Source organism: Camelus dromedarius, chromosome 24, assembly GCF_036321535.1.
Source record: "Camelus dromedarius isolate mCamDro1 chromosome 24, mCamDro1.pat, whole genome shotgun sequence".
In the NCBI taxonomy this organism is placed as follows: Eukaryota; Metazoa; Chordata; class Mammalia; order Artiodactyla; family Camelidae; genus Camelus; species Camelus dromedarius.
The window spans coordinates 20,407,355-20,429,008 of record NC_087459.1 but is presented as its reverse complement, the minus strand read 5'-3'; the positions used below and the strand labels follow the sequence as shown (position 1 = coordinate 20,429,008).

Sequence of the window (21,654 nt, the reverse complement as noted above, 5' to 3'; positions counted from 1 at the left end):
GTTCACTTCCGTCAGCCCAATGTGGAGCAGGGTCCAGGTCTGGCCCGAGCCCTCAGGCCCCCCTCCCCTGGCAGTGAAAGGCATTTAGCTGGATCACCAGGAGCCAGCCCAGACCCCAGCCCAGCGTCCTGAGGGCAAATAACAAACCTTGGTGTAGCTCTGTGGGAGCCCTGACCAGGAGGGGAGTTCAGCTGTGTGTCAGAAACCATCCCCAGCACCCCTCCACCCCTCCTGAGAAGAGATTTCTCAGAGGGGTAGGAGGAAGCTTGCAGAGAGGATGGCAGGGCAGGAGAACTGATCTAGAAAGATGGACCTTGGACTTGGGGGTTCTGGCTGGACAGACCCATTCCTGTCACCGGGGCACTGCTGCTGCCATAAATCAACTCCAGCTGTTCCATTCTTCCTCCAGACACACCTCCAAGATGCAGGTGCAGGAAGGACCGGGCTGACACGCCCTCCGACTGCACTCCCAGGGGCAGGGGAGGATGGAGGCCAAGGGGCCAAGAGCAAACCAGCACACCACCACCAGGAGGGCAGGGCACTTCCCACAGCCGGCTTCCTGCCTGTCCCAGCGAGTGGTGGGGTGCTCAGGGCGAGGCAGGGTCTTACTGCGCAGGCTCGAGCACCTTGCCACTGGGACACTGGCCTCCTGCTACCAGTCTCCCCTGTGCTGATACCAACGTGAACTTCCTGGGAACCCCTTCACGCAGCCCAACCAAAACCCTTACCTGAAATTCCAGGCTTGCCCAGCACTCCAGGCCCCTGTGATCCAGCCCTGCCCACTTCCCAGCACAGCTGTCTTCCAGGGCTCTGCTCTCCCCTGGTGCCCCTGACTGTCCCTCCAGGAATGACTGGATCAGGGACACTCACTGCTCTTCCCATTTCCAGTCTCCTCGTTCTGGGCCCTTTGCACACAGCAGCACACTCAGACCGTGTCCCTCCATCTCCTCTCCAGACTCCCCAAGAGTGTGAAGCATGAGGTGAGCAGGGCCCTCATCCAGCTCGAAGCCACGCCGTATCTGACACAGGACTCTAGGTGCTGAACAGGCATCTCAGTGGGTGCATCTCCGACAGGTGAGAGGTGGGGTCCTCGTGTCTGCACCTCTCCTTGGCTCTGTGAACAGGTTGGCACTTTGATTTCTAGCCATCTTCGGTCCACATCCCTCAGCAATGAGCCAGCCCTCCAGCCAGGACACCAGCAACACTGGAGCCTTGCCTGCCTGACAGCATATGAATGTTTCCTCTTCTACCGTCTTCCCATCTGACAAGGGGCGTTTGCTTGTGGCAGCCTGGCCCCGAGTGTTTTCAAGAACGGTTCCTCTGGTCCCTGACTTCAGCACTACTACATCACAGAGGAACTGCCTTTCAACTGCAGCAGCTCAGCGGGAGTGGGACTGGCTACTGGGATGGATGGGATGGCAGAGGCTGGGCCACTGGTAGGAGCTGAGCCAGGGACGGTGTGAGCTACGCAGGCCACCCCTTAGGTATGGCTCGTCTGTTTGTCATCAATGACACGATCGCATTCCTATTTCATGCCTCACTACCTTCGGTGTTGAGATTTGGAATAAATTCATCATATGAAAAATTAGGTAAATAATTATTTATAATGCCAGAGAGGGGAATAAACGATCTCACAAGCAACTGCTCCCAGAGCCCCGGATTCCACCTTCTAAATGGCCTGTCCTACGTGCGCACTGCCCAGGCTGGGGCTCACTCCCGGCCTCAGTCTCAGCCTCCCCGAAGCTCTGTGATCAGACCATCCTCCTCCCCCAGCTGAGAGCCAGCTTTCTTATGCACATATGCTGATGGTCTGTCTGCTCAAAACTGAAGCCCCAAGACCTACATGGTCAGGTTCAAATTCCCTGTCCTGGTTACAGAGGACACGAGAAGCTAGTTCCAGCTGCCCATCAGGGCTTCCCACGCCCTCTTCTAGTAACCCGGGAGGGGCCTGTGGGCCAGGCTCCGCCACAGAGCAGCCCCCCACCCAGCACTGCCCCTCCTGGGGTACAGGTCCCAGGCCTGCCGGTCAGAATCGTCCCTCAGGTTTCCGTGCCTGTGAGTCGTGGTGTTAGGATATGGAGCTGACCTGCTGGAGCTGTCTCCTCCCCTTGGGGAGAAGGCTATCTCAAGAGGAGAATGAAACCAAGGCCAGACCAGCAGACGCGAGGTGGCCGGGGAGGCAGAGAAGACTGGTGGGTAGAGGCCTGGCTCTGGGCTTCCTCCTGCAGGTCTCACAGCCCTGCCCGCGGCTCCTTACATGCTATGGAGCTGACAGACCCAGCTGGCTGTTGCGTCTTCACTTAAACTAGCTTGAGCTGGGTTTCTCTCCCAGCCAGGTGGCCCATCAGGCCCGCACAATCTAGACTCTTGCCACACCTTGAATTTCACCCTGCGAGGTGCTGGAAGTGGTTCTGTTTCTCGATTTGGGAACTGGTTGCTGGGAGGGTGCAGAGTAGAAAATTCCCCAAGCTTGAAGGTCTATGCACTGCTCTGAAGACAGGTTCTAATTTGGTAACCAGAGCAGAAACCAGATGGAGACCCACACACAGTGGGTCTCTTGCCCCAAATCACACAGCAGCTGAGAGCAAGGCAGGGCTAAATCCACGCCGTCAACCTCAGAGCCCAGGAGCTTCCATGTGGATCGTGAGCCTGCAAAGTCCTTCTGGGGCCTCGCCCGCCTGCCTCTAATGCACTCAGCGGCCTGGCACTCCTGGGCCCGGGAGGGCGTCCTCAGGCGCAGGCCTGGGCAGCCCGTCTCCAGACTCCAGGCCAGGAGGAGCGACTCCATGGGCACCCCTGCAGCACAGATCTGCCCTCCTCTCCGGCTATGACCACCAGAAGCTGACCGAGAAGCTCAAGTCCAGTGCCCGCACATAGTGCCAGTACTTCACCGGGATAAACAGGATCTCTCCGGGAGACAGGATGCAGGACAGGAACGGGGCCTCGGCAAACCTGGGGAACTTCTCCAAGTCGGGATTCTCCACGTCAACCTGGAGAAAGTGAAAGAAGTCATCTGCTTGGTCTCAGGGACGGCACAAGTGGGAGAATCCGCGAGCCCCACGGGTCCCCGAGTGCCCACCTGGCTTGTGTTATGAAGAAGGTGCGTGTCATGAGGATATAAGGCCTCCGACTCCTGCGGGGAGTACAGCCGGATGTACTTCCTCCCCATCACCTGCGAGGGAAGAGCGACCCCCAGCCGTCAGCAGGTGCTGGCCTCCACCGCTGCCTCCACGTCCTCCTCACCTCCATGCGCCATTCCTAATGCTGTTCCCTGCACCCCGTCTGCCCTGTGCTCAACACACCAGCTAGGTTATGAGTCACTGCCTTCGTTACTGCAGTGAACAGTCAACAAGCACTTGACTGGCAACCGCTGTTTAAATGCTTTATGTGTATTAACTCTAATCCTCACGACAACCCCTGGAGGTGGTTTATCATCACCCCCATTTTACAGATGAGAAAACTGAGGCACAAAGAGGTTAAGTGAGTTGCCCACGTTCACAAAGCTGAGAGGTGGCAGAGCTATGTTCACACTAGGCAGCCTGGTCCTGGGCCCCAGCTCCCGGCCTCTCGGCTGCCTCTGTGGACTGTCCCTGGGCTGAAGGAACGCTCTCCTTTGTCAAACCTCTCTGTGCTTTTCTGACAGATGCCCCCTCCTCCTACAACAAACACATGCTCCTCTGTCTGGGTCTCAGGAAAACCTATCCAATGGCTGACAGGCCTCTCGAATTTGGAGGGTTCTGACCGGAGAAGCTGGCCTGATTCTGGTGGACAGCAGAGGAGAGGCAGCTGTTGAGGGTACTCGCTCTGTCCTGAAATGGCGCCCTGGCCCTGCTCTGCCCACGTGAGGCATCTAGGATCCCAGAACCACATCTGGAAGTAGCCCCCACTGGGCAGAGAGCCCACCCTGAGGCCTGCCACTGTTTCTCTTTCTCCTTTTGTCTGCATCGCTGTCAGTGGTCCATCTCTTTGGTGTCTAAACACCGCTAATGTGACCAGGCCATAGGTGGCTGGGCCAGGAGCGGGGAGGCCGATGTTCTGGAGCAACTCCAACCTGGGCTAGGAAGTTCTGCTGCGGGTCCTGGTGGAGTGGGGAGACTGTTCCCTGGGGGCCGAACCAGGCGTTGATGGTGATCTCCTCTTCCTCCCCGTCGCCCAGGCAGCAGTAATCGGGGATGCTGATGTCCTGCTTCAGCTCTGGGATCTGTGGGTATCAGGGCAGACGTGGAGGGTCAAGACCAGGCCTTCGGGACACAGCAGCCTAGGAGTCAACTGACTGTCTCACAGAAGCACCAAATACACACTCTCTTCTTGTGTAATAATATGACTGTATCCACATCTTACTGTATAGGAATTTAAAAAAGCAAATATATAACTACTAGGGAAGGGTCCTAATTTTACTTTCAAGTTTGTTTCCATGTCATACGCATTTTATCCCTGTTTCCTTTTCTTAAAAATCTGATACCACTGCTTTGTACTTACAAATAAACTAGCTTATAATTTTCTAAAGCTTTATAATACTTTAGAAAATCAAATTAAAGAAAAACAAAAACAAAATGAGGTGGAGTATTTAACAAATCTCTGGAGGGGAAGATTTTCCAAAATTTACTAACATGACAGTAAAGCAATTGCAATTGGTACATTTAAGGTAAGTTAACTAATATAAAGACCAATAAAGTAGGAAACTAATTCGAACTGTGGTAAATGAAGGTTAATAGAGAGAGTTCATACAAGGTAATAAGGAAAAATAATAAGGACCCCAATACATAAAGTACACAAATGAGCCAAGGAAAAACACCAGATAATACATAAAAATGAATTAGACATAAGGGAGGGTTTCAGTCCTATTGGCAAAGAACCCAAATTAAACATTGTCATCATCTCCCACTAATCAAACCAGCAAAGACTGAAAAAGTGATAACATCCAGTGCTGGTGAGGATGTGGCAGAGTGGGCACCCTCCTGCCGGGCTGCTGGTGGCATCGAGTGGTGAAACTATTTAAATAGTGACGTGGTCACATGTGGAAGTCTTAAAACTGTCCACAGACTTTGACCTGGTGGGAAATGAACTTGTGCTGCTAGTTTGTGTAGAGGTGTTGGGGGCCTCGGGGCAGCTCAGTGAGGCTAGGGCCCCCGGGGTTGGATGAGGGCTATGCGAGAAGGAGGGGATGTCGGCTCACTGGCCCAGGTACCATCAGTGAACATGCCTGACTAGATGCACAGACTCTTCCTCCACTTTCGAGGGGGATGTGTCTGGAAAAACCCAGCCGCCCTCTTCGCCTTCCCGCTCTGCTCTTCTGACTGAACCCTCCCAGGCTGGTGGACGCATCCAGTATGTGGGGCTCATCTTGTCCTGAGCCCTGTTCCTCCTCTTGGCTCCTGCCTGCATCCCCTCCTCTTTCAGTCTTTGCCCGGTCTGTCCTGAGGGTCTTCCATCCAGCCAGGTGTACCCAGGGTAAGGGAACCAGTCCCCTGCCAGAGTGCCCAGGCCCAGCGTGGGGACTCCGCCTTGTAAGCAGACTATTGAGGCCCTCCGGGACCTGCCCAGGGAACTCTGAGTCAAAGTCGCCAGTAGCTCGCTCCTTCTGGGTCAGGTCAGAGCCACAACCCTCGCCTGGCTCCCCAGGACATGTTCCTCAGTCCTGACCACACCTGGGCTTCTGACTCCATCCACTGGGGGCCACCCTGACTCTTGGGGCCTCCTCATCCCCCGTCCCAGTCCAGGGGCCTGGCCTGCTCTCCTGCTGCCTGCTGGTGAGGAGGGCACAGGGCGCCTCCCTGCTCCCTGCAGGGGGGCAGCACCAGTGGGGAGTAAACGAGGCTGCTACCTACCGCTTCCTGCCCTCTGGGGCCAGTGCCCTGGATGGGAGGTGGGAGGAGATGAGGGGGTGAAGGATGGAGGGGTGTGGTCTCAGACTTACCTGGTCAAAGAGCTGGTGCTGAGCAAGGTAACCGATGTCCCTCGGCTAATCCACGGGAAAAAAAACCAGAGGCGACAGAAAGCCCTGTTAGTAGTGATGGAGGACCCCCACCCTGGGGAGCTGCCGCTGACTGGCTGGCTCTCAGCACCCGACGTGCTCCCGCCCCTGCCCAGGCAGCCACTCGTGTTGGGGGGACCCTCCTCTCTGTCCCCCTCAGGCTCCATCCTCCAACCCAGGGGCAAATTGTGATCAGCAGGCCTGCCTCTGCTACTGACGTTGCCCTGAGCAAGTCACCCTGAGCCCCAGGCTCAGTCACCTCAAATGAAACACGAAGGGCCTGCACCCACAGAAGGATTTCTTTTTAACTGAAGCATAGTCAGTTTATAATGTTGTATCAATTTCTAGTGCACAGCATAAGGATTTATTTTTTAATAAAAATGGACCTCTACACGTATTACTTTGAAATCTGCTGTTTTCATTTAACGATACATCATGAATATCTCCTCAGGTCAACATGTGCACATCTGACTCTCTTTGGCCGGAGGCACGTTTTATAGGCAGGATGCGTTATTAGTAATTCAACCTTCACCCACTGGTGGACGTCTGCCTTGCTCTGCCACAGTGTTTCAGTGAACGGCCCGATACTCTGGTCCTCACATTCACGTGCTTCCAAAAGCAGAACAAGACAGTCAAGGGGCGTGTACATTTTAAACAGTAGTAGCTTCTGCCAGGTTGTTTTCCCAAACACTGACCGTCTACACTCTTCCCAGTACTAACGAACACGACCGCCCACTTTCCTACATCTTTGCCTGCCCCGGAAGTGATTCTGTGAAAATTTCTGCCAATCAGATGGGTGAAAAGACCAGTGCTCTTTACAAGCTGGGCTCCCCCCTGCTCAGCGGCTCTCTGAAGATGCCCGAGGGCCCTGTAAGGGTCAGATGGGGGAAGAGCAGGTGGGACCCCGACCCCACCTGAGGCCAGAGCGGAGCTGGCTTTGGTCTGACAGGCTCTGAGGCTACAACAGTGTTGAAGTAGATGAAAGGTCCTCACTAGGGTCTGTCTGTCATTCCATCCCCTCCTTCACTCTCTTCTTCCTGACATCCGGGATCTGATGAGCTCTCGGCCCTCACAGGTACCCTGGCCCAGAGGACACTGGAGCTTACGTTAAATGGGCACTGACCATGCTGTGCTGGGACCTTTACGGGTTTTAGGCCTTAGTAACCTCTAACTAACTAACCCCAACTAACCCTCAGTAACCAGAAGTCAGGGCACCAACGATCCGGGAGGTTAGGTGACCAGCCCAGGCCACACAGCCAGCGAGGGCCGGGGCTGGACTCAACGCTGCCCTGCATGGCTGCAAAGCCCCCTCTCGCCCACCCCACGGCCCACACTTCTGGTTCTCTCTGCTTCAGGGCCCGGGCCGCCTCCAGCAGAGGCCACGTGAGGCTTCTCCAGCTGGCTTTACTCTCCCAAGCACAAGTGGACATGGCCATGCAGTGCGTCTCGAAGCCACAGTTCCCTTTTCCAGGTGACAGTGAGCTGAGCTGGGCTGGGTGTGGGGAGGAATGCAGGAGACGGGAGAACAGAAAAGCACCCAAGGGCACTGAGGGAGGAGCCTCCACCTGCAGAACTGTGCGGAGTGCCTGGGAGTGGGCAGGCTGCACACACAGCGGGGGAAGAGATGGGGCAGGAAGGGTGAAGGTCGGGGGTGGCCTGGGGGGGAGCCCTCGGGTGTTCACAGCTACCATGCTGGGAAGGGCAAGGAAGGCAACTGCTGGCCAGCGTCATCATCCACCTGGACTCCAACTGAGCAGATCCACCGGCAAACCCGAGCAGAACTTGACAGCGGCTGGGCCTGGGGCTGCCTTGGCCTGTGGGTCGCTGGGGAGTGAGGGGAGCAACTGCAGCCCACGGATGCTGAACTCTCACCCCATGTAAAGAACTCTGCTCTCCAGGCCCCCTTTAAGGCTCCCCTCATTCTCGGCCCAGAGGAATGGTTCAGGCACAGGGCAGACAACCTGCAGCCTCTGCTACCCGGGTGTCAGGAAGAGGAGGACACCCACTGTCAAGAATCTTAAACAACAAAATGGTGCAGCTGCTTTGGAAAATAGCCTCCTCAAAAAGTTAAACCTAGAGTCATCATCTGACCTGAGCAATTCCACTCCTAGTCTACACCTAAGAGAAATGAACTCATTTACCCGCACAAAAACCTGTGTGTCACTGTTCACAGCAGCACTTTCCATACTGGCCAAAAAGTAGACACAACCCAGATGGCCATCAGCTGATGGATGGATAAACAAGATGTGGTCTATCCATACGAAGGAACATTATTCAGCCATAAAAGGGGATTAAGGACTGACACAGGCTACAACAGAGATGAACCTTGAAAACATGATGCTAAATGAAAGAAGCCAGACACAGGAGGTCGCGTATTGTATGATTCCATTTATGTGAAATGTCTAGAATTGGCAAATCCATAGAAACAGAAAGCAGATTAGTGCTTGCCTGGGGATGAGGGCAGGGGATACGGGTTTCTCTGGGAGTGATGAAAATGTCCCAGAATTAGATAGTGACGATGGCCGCCCAATCTCGTGAATATACAAAAAACCACTAAACTGTACCAACTGCCCCCCAAAAAAGCGTCTGAAATGGGTCCTGTATGTCCTGTCCTGCCTGTCTTCCTCACGCTGGCCAGCCTAATGACCACAGGCCCTTAAAGAATGGCTTTGACTCCTCCAAAACCTCTCCCGGCAATGCGTGGAGGTTATTTGCCCACATCTAATGTGTTCCCTGCCCTGCAAGTATCAGGGGAGGAGTCAGACGACATACCTCATTCACGATGTATTTGCTGATGAACTCACTGACCGTCATGAGCGTCTGGGACCATTCCTCGTCCGTGTACCTGGAACCGACCTCCACCGGGACGGTGCGGCAGCCGGCAACCTCTTGGATATACTCCAGGCTATTAGGAAAACAGCATCGGCGTTGCCATCATCAGGCTAACACTTGCTGGGCACCCTGCTAATGCGCTTGCCCTGGTCTCCTTCCTTCCTTACAAGAGCTCACCAGTTGGAGACCCCACTTCACTGATGAGGAAATGCAGGTGCAGAGAGGTGAGGTCACTGGCCCACCTGGCGCCGGGCAGCTTGGCAGATAAAAGCAGTGAATCTGGTTTTTGCTGGGCAGCTCTGTTTCCCTGTTTGCCAAGAGCCTTCCAACTTCTCTCTTCACTGGCCCCATCACAAGCTGAGGCCTTCTCTGAACAAGTGGCAGGCAGTACAGGGTGGTGAGGTGCCTGGGTCCCCCAAGCCGGTAGCCTGACACTGAGTCCAGGCCCTGTCACCCACCAGGGGACCTATGGCAAGTTCCTTGACCTCTCTGAGCCCTTGTTCCCTATTAGTAAAATGCGGGTGACGGCAGTGCCTGTCCCATGAAAGAACCAGGGAGGGGAAAAGGAGGTAAGATGTGGCTAGTGCCTGTCGTGGCGCCCGGTACATAGTCGAGCACATAATGAGTGTTTGCCAGGACAATGGCCCTGCAGTCAAAACTCTGCCTCCCACAGGTCTCAGTGGGGACCACCCCTCCATAAAGCCACCACAAGACAGGCCGGCTCCCTCCACCTGCCTTAGATACACCTTCTCATGTCAAAATCACACACAGCAACATCACAGCCACTGTCCAGCTGCCTGATCTGACCCCTCCACTGTGAATCTTCCGAGGGACCAGATGCAGACGGGAGGTGGGCGCCAACACCGGAGCCCTGGGAGCCCCGTGGAGAGGGGGCGGGGCTGTCTCTTAGGTTCTCATTTCTACTCTTAAGCCTCAGGGACTCCTGAGAAAGTCTACAAATTCCTGAGATCCTAAAAAATTGCATGTAATAGACTTAACATCAGACCTCCATATGCACTTATTAAAAACGGCTTAGGGCAGGCAAGCTGGTAAGACTCTGATAACCTCCAGCATCAGTTCAGAGCCCTGGACTTCTGATGTGTGTCTCACTCCTTGGCGGTCCACCCCACCGCTGGCTGTGAAGTGTCTGTGGGGCTGTGTTCACCTGGGGGTGCTGGGAGGAGGAATTCAGGGGGGTGGTCTCTGGGGCTGCTAAATTGGGATGAGGAACCACACAGCCGTCAGCAGACACCCACCTCCACTTCTTCATGCATGGCCAGTGGTCAGCCACGCCTTCCAAGATCACAGGCCTCCCTGGAACCAAAAAATGCTTCTGGAAATACTGGAGGGATGGACAGTGAAGCCGGGGCACTGCTCTTTCTGACCCCACATCTGGAATCGAAATGTGGTCATTCCTTGCTTTCTGTTTAAAATCAAAAGAGAACAAGATGGATACTAACTACTACATATAAAATAGGTAAACAATAAGGTCCTACTATTAAATTATATCTAATATCTTATAATAAACAAATGAAAAAAGAATATGAAAAGGAATATACATATATATCTGAAATACTTTACTGTACACAAGAAACTAACAAAACATTGTAAATCAACTATATTTCAGTTAAAAAAAAATGAATAAAAGAAAAAAATAAAACCCTAAAACCAAGATGGTAACAACTGCAGCAAGTCCAAATTCGAGGAATTCCACTATGAATCTGAATCAGTGGCAGGAGTGGCAGAGGTCTGACCGCAGGGCCATCATCCCGGCAAATGTTCATTTGTCATTGGTAACAATAATAATATTATCAGTGTTACTGCTGCCACTACTACCACTGACGTCTCATGAGATCAAGATGTTTTTCCCTCTACCAGTTCATTTAAAATGTTTGTTCAATTATAAAAGTAATACATTGCTTTCACAGAGGAAAATTAATTATCCCAAACCCCACTGTCTAACATAAAAGTAGTCTCCTGGTGACAAAGTATGTTCCTTTCCCATTTTTGTCCCGTACACATCTGATCTACTGGTAGGAAGATTCATGATGAAGAAGCAACTCTGCCTCTTGAAGCCAGTAATCCACCTGAAACGGTCTCCAGTGTGCACAATGTCTTGAGTGGCTGCACCATCCTTTACTTAACCATCTCCTGGCCGAGGGACCTGGACAAGTCACCATCTCTGATTCTCAGTTTCCTCATGTGTTAAACTGCCAGGAGATGAGCTCTCATGTAAAGTTCCCAGGACGGCCGCCGGGCACGTGCCAGCCCCCTGTGCTGCCCCTGCTGGACCCCAGACCAGCTCTCAACATCCACAGCAGTGGCGCTAACATTCTCACCCGCGGGCTTATATGGGCCTTTTCCTCTCTCAAAGTCACAGCTCTCTGCAGGAGGCTTTTATTTCCCCAGATTCCCTCATCAAACAGGACTTCCCTGGTCTCCCTGCATGAAGCAGCCTCCCCCACCTGTCTCAGCACCTGGGAGAAGACATTCTTTTACAGCCTCACCAGAACGGAAGCTCCAGGAGGACAGGGTCTAGGCCGCACCCTTGGTGCCTGGCACATCTGGGCCACCGCTGGAGTTCAATAAAGCTGCTGAGCAAATCCACTCCTCCAGGCGGAAGGAGAGCAGCCAAGACGCTGGTGGGTGGCAGTGCAGGAACTTGAACCCCGGCAGCTGACCCCAGAGCCGAGTCCTCACCCCCCTAACTACATACATCACCCCAGACCATGGGCACCACCTTGGCCGTGAAGCCACCACCATATTCCCTCGGGAGACCCTTGGTCTGGGAAAGGGCAGGTGTAACCCCCGGGTCAAAGGGGACAAGTATCTGTCTGCCCTGCCCTCTGAAAGGTCCACCCACGCCCCGTGCCCTTGGCCCTAGGGCACCCTTGGCAACACTGGGTGCCTTATAAAACCGCATTCGATAGTTTCAGAGCCAAGAACCGCTGCCTCACCATTGCTGCATTTCTTTTTTTTTTTTAACCAGAGGTGAGGTTGAACATTTCCCACAGGTTTTTTAGCAGATCTGTTTCTTCCTTGGGAACAGTCTGTTCGTGTGTCTGGTCTCTACCTCCTGGAGCCCAGTTTTTTTCCCTGTTGATTTGTTGATTTGTATAATTTGTGCACAACAGAGAAATGTGCTCTCTGACAGCTTTGCTGCAAATTTCTCTTCCCTGTTTGTAGGATCACCTTTTATTCTGGTTACATGCACGGTGTGTTTAATGACATCCATTTGTGTTACTCTCATAGAAAAATAATACTCATTGTCAGGAATTCTGAAAATGAGAAAATATCTAGAAAAATGTCAAAAACACTCCATAACCCCACTACCCAGGACAGTCCTGGCCCTTTCTTTCTAGGGGTCAGCACTCTAAGTGCTATTTCACAGATGAGGAAACTGAGGCTCAGAGGCGGTAACTGGCTTGCCCAGAGGTATTTTGGGTGAGGTCTGCGAGTCGGCGCTGGGATCTGAAGCCTGAATAAACCACCCTGGCTCAGTGTCTGCGGGGTATTCCTTCGGCACATGCACTTAAATACCAGTGAGGACACAGGCAAGGATCTGAAGGGCAGGGCCGCTCAGTCAGGTGGACAGAAGGCAGGCAGCTGCAACATCTCCTGCACACTCAGCGCTGAGGCAGAGGCAGCCAGCAAAGCGGGTGACACTTCAGCCAAGGCACCGGGAAAAAGCTGAAGGAGAAAGGCTGCCCCCACTGCCTGCAGCCCTGCCCACACAGGCCCCCTGAGCTATTTCGCTCAGGAACCACAAAGCTTCCACCCTCCCGCTCTCAAGAGTCACTGCTTTTGCGGAAACTAGGGGAAAAAAATTGAGCTGCTCCATTTCCAAATCAATGGAAATGCCATTTTCACCCAGAGGGGCTGGTGTGCCAGGGGCCCGTGAGAGCTGATCTGTTTTACTTCTAGAAAACCTGGGCTGATGGACGGTTAGGTGTGGTCAGTGACAGCCCCACACAGGTACCTTGGTGCTGGGTGGCTCCTGGCTCGGGCCGGGGGCCGGCCTCTTTCTGGAGATGAGGTGCGTCTGGAGAACGGCAGCGACTTTGAGGAGGATGTCCCCCAGGATGGCCGCCCCCATCAGCAGGCCCAGGTCACAGACTCTCAGGGCGGCGGCAACGGCGGTGGTGTCGGCCGGTGGGGCACACAGACACACAGCTTTTAAGAGGCAGCCGCAGGCGTACACCCGTCGCCAGTCCTTGTGCACCTGCTGCCAGGGCCCCGCGTTGAGCTTCTCCCAGGAGTAGTCTAGGAGCACCTCGCAGGTCTGCAGACACGCGCTCATCTGGCCCCCATAGAAGAGCTGGGCGGCCCGCTGCAGCAGCAGCACCACGCTGCCCTCCACCTCCTCCCCGAGCTCCAGCTTCAGCTCTTCCTTGGTACCGGGCAGGAGTGCCATGAGAGCCTCCCAGAGCGCATCTGGCTCTGCCATCGGTCCTGAGTGCTGGGTTGGGGAGGGGAGGAACATCAGTTAGAGCAAAACACTGTTGTATGTCTAAATATCTACAATTCTTTATTTTTATAAAATAAAACTGGGGGACAAAAGGCTAGATCTGATGACATCCAGTGACCAAAATGTCTGCTACTGAGATCTGAAAAAAATCTGAAGTATCTTCATTAAAATTAAAAATAAAATTTTTTAAAAGGAGAGAGCAGCCACCTACAGGCTTGGTCCCCTCTAGGTTTCCACAGCTTCCGGACCTGTCCTGTGTAACACACATCTCATCTGTACTGGCTCTTCAACAATGGTCTTCTCTGCTGGGCATAATAAGCTCTGTGTGCGCAGGGCTCCCATCTGTCTGGGTCATGGCTGTATCTTCAGGGCCACTGGCATAATACTAGGCACACAGTGGGCACCAGAGACATATTTGTTCAGAGGGGAACATGTATTGTCCTTGTCTGGAATGCCTCCAACCCCCCCCCCCCAAGCAAACTCCTATCCAATCTTTAAGGCCCACCTTAAATGATCCCCAGTGTGAAGCCTGCTTAATCTCTCCAACAATGTTTTGTGTTTTGATCAGCCCTTGAACTTCTTTTACAGCACTTGTCACAATGTACTACAAACACCTGCTTACACGTCTGTCTATCCAATCCTAGCTTATGAACTCCTCCAGGGCAAGAATATGTCCCATTTCTCTACGTTTCCCTAGCGATGACAAGTAGAATCTAGCTCATTGTAGGCATTCCATTAAGACTATTGAAAGAATGAGATCTTAACTTCCAAGGAAGGAACCTGGAAATACATAAAACATATACAGGAAGGATAAACATCATGGTTGGTGCCTTTGGTGACGTCAGCCTGGACATTCCATACGGATGGCAGGCCAGTCCTTAGGAATGAGCACTAATAAGGGAACAGGTGCTACTGCTCACAATTACAATTATTTATTTGTACTACAATATTACAGCTGTTACAGCTGTTACACCCCTATCTCATTTGATGCTAAGGAATATGGACCCTCACGCTTTTTGCAGAGACTGCTCTATGCTGGGGGTCAGAAAACTCTTCCTGCAAAGGGCCAGACAGTAAATATCTCAAGCTTTGCAGGCCAGACAGTCACTGTTGCTACCCTTCTGCCACTGCAGCGTGAAAGCAGCTGTACACAGCATGTAAACAAATGGGCGTGGTGTGTCCCAATAAAACTGTATTTACAAAAACAAACTCTCGCTTTACAAATGGACTCACCAAAGTCCATTCCATCTTGCACACAGTGAGACTCCATTTCTGAGTCTCACTTGCAATTAGATGTGACCATGCCACTGTGTTCTCGCTGATGCACGGAAGTGATGTACGCCACTTCCAGGCCTGGGCCCTAAGCACCTTCAATGTGATTCTCCACACTCCCCCTCTCCACTGGCTGGAAGGGAAGGACTCTGAGGCCATAGGGGATGGCAGAGCCACAAGATAGGTCCCCAGCCAGGAATATCCATGCCGCAATGCTTCAAGAGCAAAAAATAAACTCATATTGCATTTAGCCCCTACAGTGTTAATGATGCTTGTTACCAGTTATCCTGACCTGATTGACCCAGTAACTTCCTTCAATTATTGAGAAAGCAGATGCAGAGTGTAGAGGGTAGTGCAGAGTGTTGAGTCTTGTTGGCTCAGAATAGTTTTCTCTTTCTTAACAACACACCTCCACACCCTTCTGAGAAATTCCACACAACCACTGAGATCAGTTTTCTGGTGGGGTGCTGCCAGGGGGCGGGTATGTGATACATGCTCTCCCATCAGTTGCCTCCCTTGAATTTGAACTTTAAGGAGATCAATGAGACCAGCGACAGCTGACAGCTTTTGCTGACATTTCACTCTGCCCTAGTGGCAGCTTCTGGACCGGACTGTTGCTGCTAGAGCCTTACACCCATTGTCCCTAATTCCCAGGCTGCAGAACCACTTTAGTGCTTGTTCTTTTCCAAGTCCAGTTCTCCATATTTCCATTGATTCTGTGGGCCCCAAATGGCCTTCCCATAAGTTCCCTCTTGCTTACATCAGCCAGGATTGGTTTCTGTGGTTTATGATGAACCCTCCTTGATCCATAAAAGTAACCAACACTTACGATCCCTGGTGGATGGGGAAGGTGAGAATGAAGACTTGCCTGTGATAAAGCCCCATCAGATGCCTCATTTCTTGTGACAGAAGAAAGCCAGTCTTCCTACAGCAGAAGAAAGCCCAATGGTCCCTGTTATAACACTGTTATCTAATCTACTTCTTTTGAGTTTGGGCAGGACCGGCAATTTTAGTGGTAGGCAGAATAATATCTCCCAAAGATGTTCATACCCTAATCCCCAGAACCTGTTACCTAACATGGCAAAAGGGACTTTGCAGATGTGACTAAGAACAAGGACTGGGAGATGGGAAGTTATGCTGGATCATCTGGGTGGGCCCAATCTAACACAGACTTCTTGAAAGGATCTTTCCTGGATAAAGTCAGAGCCAGAGGGAGATGTGATAACAGAATTGTCAGAGAGATGCATTGTTGCTGGCTTTGAAGATGGAGGAGGGGGTCTCAAGCTAAAGACTGTGGGCAGTCTCTAAAAGATAGAAAAGGCAAAGAAATGGATTTTCCCCTAGAGCTTCCAGAAGGGAAGGCAGCCCTGCTGAGACCTCGATTTTAGTTCCATGTTGAACTCCTAACCTACAAAACTGTAAGCTAATACATTTTTATTGTTTTGAGTCACTAAGCTTGTGGTAATCTGTTACATCAGCAATAGAAAAACTATTATTACTTGCCTCTAGCAACAGGCTTGTAGGTTTGGTATGTGTAGCTGTTTACTTTTTGGCCTAAGATGGAGAAAGTGATGAGATACCACTTCTGGGATCAGGTTCCACAGGACTGGAACTTTCATCTTGCCAACAGACTCTCTCCACTGCCTTCCTGGATGGCATGCACTGATGAAGCAAGTGGAGAGGCCCATATAGCAAAGACTGGAGGGTGGCTTAGAGCCAACAGTAAGCTGGGAGCTGAGGGCCTCGGCCCAACAGCCCTCTAGGAACTTAGTTTTGCCAACAATCTCAGGTCAGCTGCTTAGATCTTTGTCCAGATCAGCCTTAAGATGAGAACTCAGCCCTGACACCATGACTGGAGCCCTTTGAGAGCTCCTGATGCTGATGACCCAGCTAAACCATGCCCAGACTCCCAACCCACAGAAACTGGGACAATAAATGTGTGTTGTTTTAAGCCACTAAATGTATGATTTGTAATGCAGCAATAGATAACTAATAAACACCCCTACCCAGACTTCCTGGACATCCTGGGGCTCAATCTGCAACTCACACTAAAGAACAGGTGGAGAAAGCAGGGCTTCCTTTAGCTCTGATGTGTATGAAGAAGTCAGCAGTAGACTGAGAAGAAAAGACATATGAAGGATGCTAGAGATATGGTCCCTGAGGGCTCGCCAGACAACCTCATCCTACCCCTGGACTCCCTTCCAGCTCATTTTCCCACCAGCTCAGGAGTAACAGTAACAGCAGGGAGAATACTTAAGAGTGTCAGGTGGATTGCCTCATATAATCCCCACAATGCCCTACAAAGCTGAAAACGCATGTACAAAGCATTTACTGTAAGCCAGGAATGCACCAAGCTCTTGATACATACTCTTAATTCTAAAAGAAAAGTATTATCATCCCCATTTTACAGATAAGGAAGCTAAAGCAGAGAAGTTAAATGACTTCCCAGAGCAATTCAACCAGTTAAGAGGTGGAGCGGAGATTAAAAACTCAGGCAGCCTAGCCCCAAATCCAGGACATTACAGATGAGGGAACGGGGCCAAAAGATCACGAGCCAGCAGGTGATGAAGCTGGACATCTGGGTTGTTTCACTCAAGACAACTCTGAGGAAGGAATGATGATCACCCCCATTCTACAGGTGAGGAAATCCTGTCACTTCACACATGGAAAGGGTGTATCTTTCTCACTGGTTATGATTTTTGAGGTCCCTCTTCCTGGACTTGTCCTAAAGTGAGAGCAATCACTTAGAGTTCTTCTCAGTTCTACAGTCTACCACAGTTTCCACGGTAACCGTGCCTTTCTCATTTCGTTTGTTCCTCACAACACTGGGAAGTGGACAGGGATGAATGTGATCATTTTTCCTACAACCCCACCTTCCTATTTTGCTGTTGAGGAAACTAACGTCCAGGAAAACAAAAATGAAGTGACTTGACCAAAACACCACAGTCAATCATTTGTGCAGCAACAGGACTTAAATCCTGGCCAACCTCAGTGCCCTTTCCTAAGTGCCATGTCCAGGCTCCATGTTTAGTGTACGTCACCTAACACATCCCTCACAATCCTACGGTGTGAGGTTTTACAGATGAATGAAGTGGGATTTGGGAAATGAAGCAATCTGTACAGAACTACGCAGTGAGTGGCGATGTCCACTTACAGACTCTTCGGGTTCAGGCACGAGGGCTGCATCAGCTTTTGGATCTCTATACCCTAGCTCAGTCCTTGGTCACAATGGGTGTCCTTCCCAGTTGGCTTGCTGCGTGATGGGACTCAAGAGAGCTTAAGGGGCCTGGCCCAAGCCTGCCAGGATGATTTCTACCTCCAGCCTTCCAGAAGACTCCTAAATGTCCTGTGTTGGCCTCATTAACAGCATTCTTGGAGAGCATCACAGTTCAGCCTTCCAGCGTGGTCACACACAAAACAGCATGTGGACCATCAACTGGCCTCCCTGGGTGGCCTTGGGGCTCATCCCCGCGTTGTCTTACATGAGTCTTATAAAGCCATTTTGAAAAGTCTCATCCTGAGCATTCGAAAGACCTCAGAAGCCTCATATTCTGGCTTCTCACAAAGGTCTATAAAAAGGCCTTCCAGAAGACCACTTATTTGCCTTAATATAAAAATGACTTCCACTGGGGCCTATGTGCCAGCTTTGTAAATTGGCTTTTAGTGGCCTTATAAAATGGCCTCCCAGAGGGTTTCAAATGGCCTAGAAACTAGTTCCACGGGATGCAGATTTTGGACTTTGTAAACTGGCTTCTGAGGGTGACTTTACAAAGCCAGCCTCTAAGGTAGCCTCATGTGCTGCTGTGCAAACCAGCTTCCCAAGGTGACCTCATGCACTGCTCTAACCTGGGTTCCCCAAATGGCCTCCCAAGGCAGCCATGTGCTGCTTTGCAAAATTCCCAAGGAGAGAGTTTCATATTGATGGCCATGTGAGGCAGCCTTCTGGGAAAGAGGGCCACAAGCTGGCTGTACAAATGTCTCCTCTTGGCCACATAAGAATCTTAGTAACTTATTTTGAATCCAGAGTTCCTCAGCGAATGGCCTTACAACAGAGCCTTCAGAGGTACTTAAGCTGGCACTGCATAACACAGTGTTCCAGAGGCAGGGGCTTTACGATAGCTGTTTATTTTCAAAATGGTTTTTCAGATTGCCTCTGTATTAGCCACGTGAAATGGCCCCACAAAAAGCCTCATGATTGATCTTAAAATCCTAGCCTCCCAGAGAGCCTTACTTTGGCAGCATGAAGCAACTTTCCAGGGTGAAGCAGCATGCTGGCCTTTATCCATCTGAGGAGTCTTATGGCTTGGGGCCATAGGCCTCCCAGAATCTTTCATGATCTGGCCTTTTAAGTAGTTGCTGTATCAAACAGCTTTGAGGGGAAGAGTCACCTCCTAGTATATAAAAAGCTTCCAAAGTGGCCTCATGACCTGTTTCTTTACATATTGGGCCTTGTCTAAGGGCCAGGACTTTGCCTTAGTTTTGCAAACCTATCTTCCATGTTTCCTGTCAGCCATCTGAAATGGCCTTATTGGAGAAAGGTCCTCCGCTGGCCGAAACACCTTCTTGTTGGCTGTACGAAAGCCTTCCAGGGGAGCTGGCCTCGTGCGGTCTGAAAGCTGCAGCCTTCTCACAACCATCTGATACAGCTTTCCAGTGAAGGTGACGTTTAGGCTGCATCCAACGGCCTGTCTCAGTGGCCTCATGTCTTGGCTTTACAAACCAGGCTTCCAGCATTCCCCAAGTATTGGTCTAACAAAAAGGTTTCTTGATAATTGTACCAAGCAGTTTTCCGGAGGAAGGTATCAGCCTGAGTAGCCTTGGGGCTGGGCTTTCCTGATTTCTTTCCCAGAGTTCCTCATTGAATTGCCTTTTATGAAAGGTTGTATTAAATGAACAAAACTTCCAGAGGAGGGAGTTAAGGACAGACTGTGTTGAGTCTCTCAGAGTCAGACTGTAGACTAGCCTTTAAATTGGCCTCTTACAGCTCCGCATAAAAGTGCAGAAGCAGGCAGTATAAACAGCCTTCCGGTGGTCACGTATAGGGGAGTTAACTACAGAATGTATCATATAAACCGGGATGCTATAAACAGGCTTTTTATTTATTGAGCTTGGTAAAGAATATTTATTTTTCTTTTCTAAAACTTCTTATTCTCATCATTTTCTCCAATGTTTGTTTTTCACTGTTTGGAACTTTCATTTCCGCACGGAGAAATTTCATCTTACACCAGTCACATACTGGGAGAGCTGATAGCAGCTTTCAGGGAACTATGCATATATTTCAATATTTATGACTGGACAAATCATAAACTGGCATTACTCTAGTTAAATTGAGACCTCTGGTCACCCTAAATATAGGCTATACAAAAAGCCTGAGTGCCCTTGTATCTTCTCTTTAGTCAGTCCCCTTAAAAGACCCCTGTTGGTCACAGAAGACTTTTTTTTTGAAAGGGATGAGGGCAGAAGTGTCAGGTACAGAAACAGCCTGAGTGGTTATAAAGCCTGTGTCTTGGCTTTGTAAACTTATCTTCCACAGGGCTGCATGTATTGGCCTCACAACATGGGATGGCTCTGGGGGGAAGGTCAGGCACAGGTTGCACAAAATAGACTTTCTCAGTGGACTGTGTCTTGGCTTCTTACATAAAGGGCTGTTGTTTGTACATGAAATAATCTTGAAAAGTGGGTCTGACAATGGTCACAGGAGCTAACCTCTCAGAGTGGTTTTTGTCTTGGCTTTATAAATCAATCTGATGTAAATTTTCTAAAATTCTTCTTGTTGGTCACTTAAACAGAAGAGCCAAGTATAGGCTATACACAACAGCCCAAGGTCCTCACTTCATAAATCACCATCCAGATGGAATGTACTATGTAAGCTGACCTCTGGCTGGCTGTTAGTCAAGAGCCCAAGTGGGTTCCTGTCAGTTCTAAAATAGTCTCCTAGGAAGAAGCCACCACAGTCATCCCAGAATTCTCTTACATTATCTTTAAAACCCTAAAACGCTTCCCAGAATATATGGGTCTCTAACTGGCCTTCTGGGAACAGGCTCTCCAGTTTTGTTATGTGCAGACTGGCTCGGGCTTGGGCCGTCGATGTGGGCCCAGCACCTACCCACCTCCTGCCCTTGGACTTGCTGTAATCCTACTGAGCACGGTGATTTACCCTGGCTGGATCTCGTGGGGCAGAACGCGATACCCATGCTCAGAGTTAACTCCTATCGAGTTAGACACCCCTTTCCACCCAGCGGCCACACGCACAAGGCGCACAGGGTCCCCCGGGACGCCAGGGCTGGGCGGGCTCTATGTACCGGGTCCACCCCAAGGCCTCACACCATTTCCCTCTCCAGCGCCTTCCCCGAGGTTTCATTTCCCGCGTCCTACATTCGGGACCCGATGGTTCAAGTGTGACCTGCAGGTCTACCTCCAGGCCAAAAACACAGGGCGACTGGCCCGGGGGACACAGGCGGTATGCACCTGCGGGTACAAACACTATGAAAACCAGAGGCCGCGCAGGCGCAGTGGAGTGGCACGAAAGGCACCAAGACCCAGGCAGGCGCACAACAGCCTAGGCGCACGCATGCACAAAAGGAAATGACTGGCCTAAGAAGAGTACCAGGCACGCGCGGGACCTTCCGATCCGGAAGGCGCAGGAGAGTTGAACTACTACACTGTGTTCTCAGAGCGCATGCGCCGGCCCTGCTTCTCCCCCGACCCACCCCGCTCCTCAACACCACCTCTCAGTTACGCGGCTTTCAGGGGCCGCCCCCGGGCTTTCCGAGGCGCTCGCGCGAGACCTCTTCACATGACGCCTGCGCAGTCCTCCGCTCCCAGCTCGGTCCCTTCCGCTTCTAAGAAGCCAGAGCTGCCCACCCTCTCGAGTTGTTCAAACTCACCTGTCTCGAGTGTGGACACCGTGGAGTCGCCCGGGGGGCCGGCGACGAGTTGTCCCTTTGGACCGAATACTCCGGCTTTCTCCAAGTAGTCAGAGGCTTGCGCGAGGAGTATCGATCACTCACAGCTCGTCTGATCACCAAGGAGTGCCTAGAGGAGCGCCGAGTGATCGATGTCACAGCCCCGCCCTACCCCGCCCCATTTAAAAGCCTGGAGGGTGGCG

At 51.5% G+C, this 21,654-nt stretch overlaps 1 protein-coding gene across 1 annotated transcript; it reads right to left on the bottom strand.

The window, feature by feature from the left end:
- Positions 1-1,585: 1,585 nt before the first annotated feature.
- On the bottom strand, positions 1,586-21,568 carry KDM8 (lysine demethylase 8). Its single transcript, XM_010990919.3, has 8 exons — positions 21,434-21,568; positions 12,786-13,265; positions 10,063-10,229; positions 8,747-8,879; positions 5,918-5,962; positions 4,052-4,201; positions 3,080-3,172; positions 1,586-2,990 (listed from the first exon to the last, which is right to left on the bottom strand). The coding sequence occupies exons 2-8, from the start codon at positions 13,251-13,253 to the stop codon at positions 2,826-2,828; spliced, it is 1,221 nt and encodes a 406-aa protein (XP_010989221.3). The 5' UTR covers positions 13,254-13,265; positions 21,434-21,568; the 3' UTR covers positions 1,586-2,825.
- Positions 21,569-21,654: the final 86 nt, after the last annotated feature.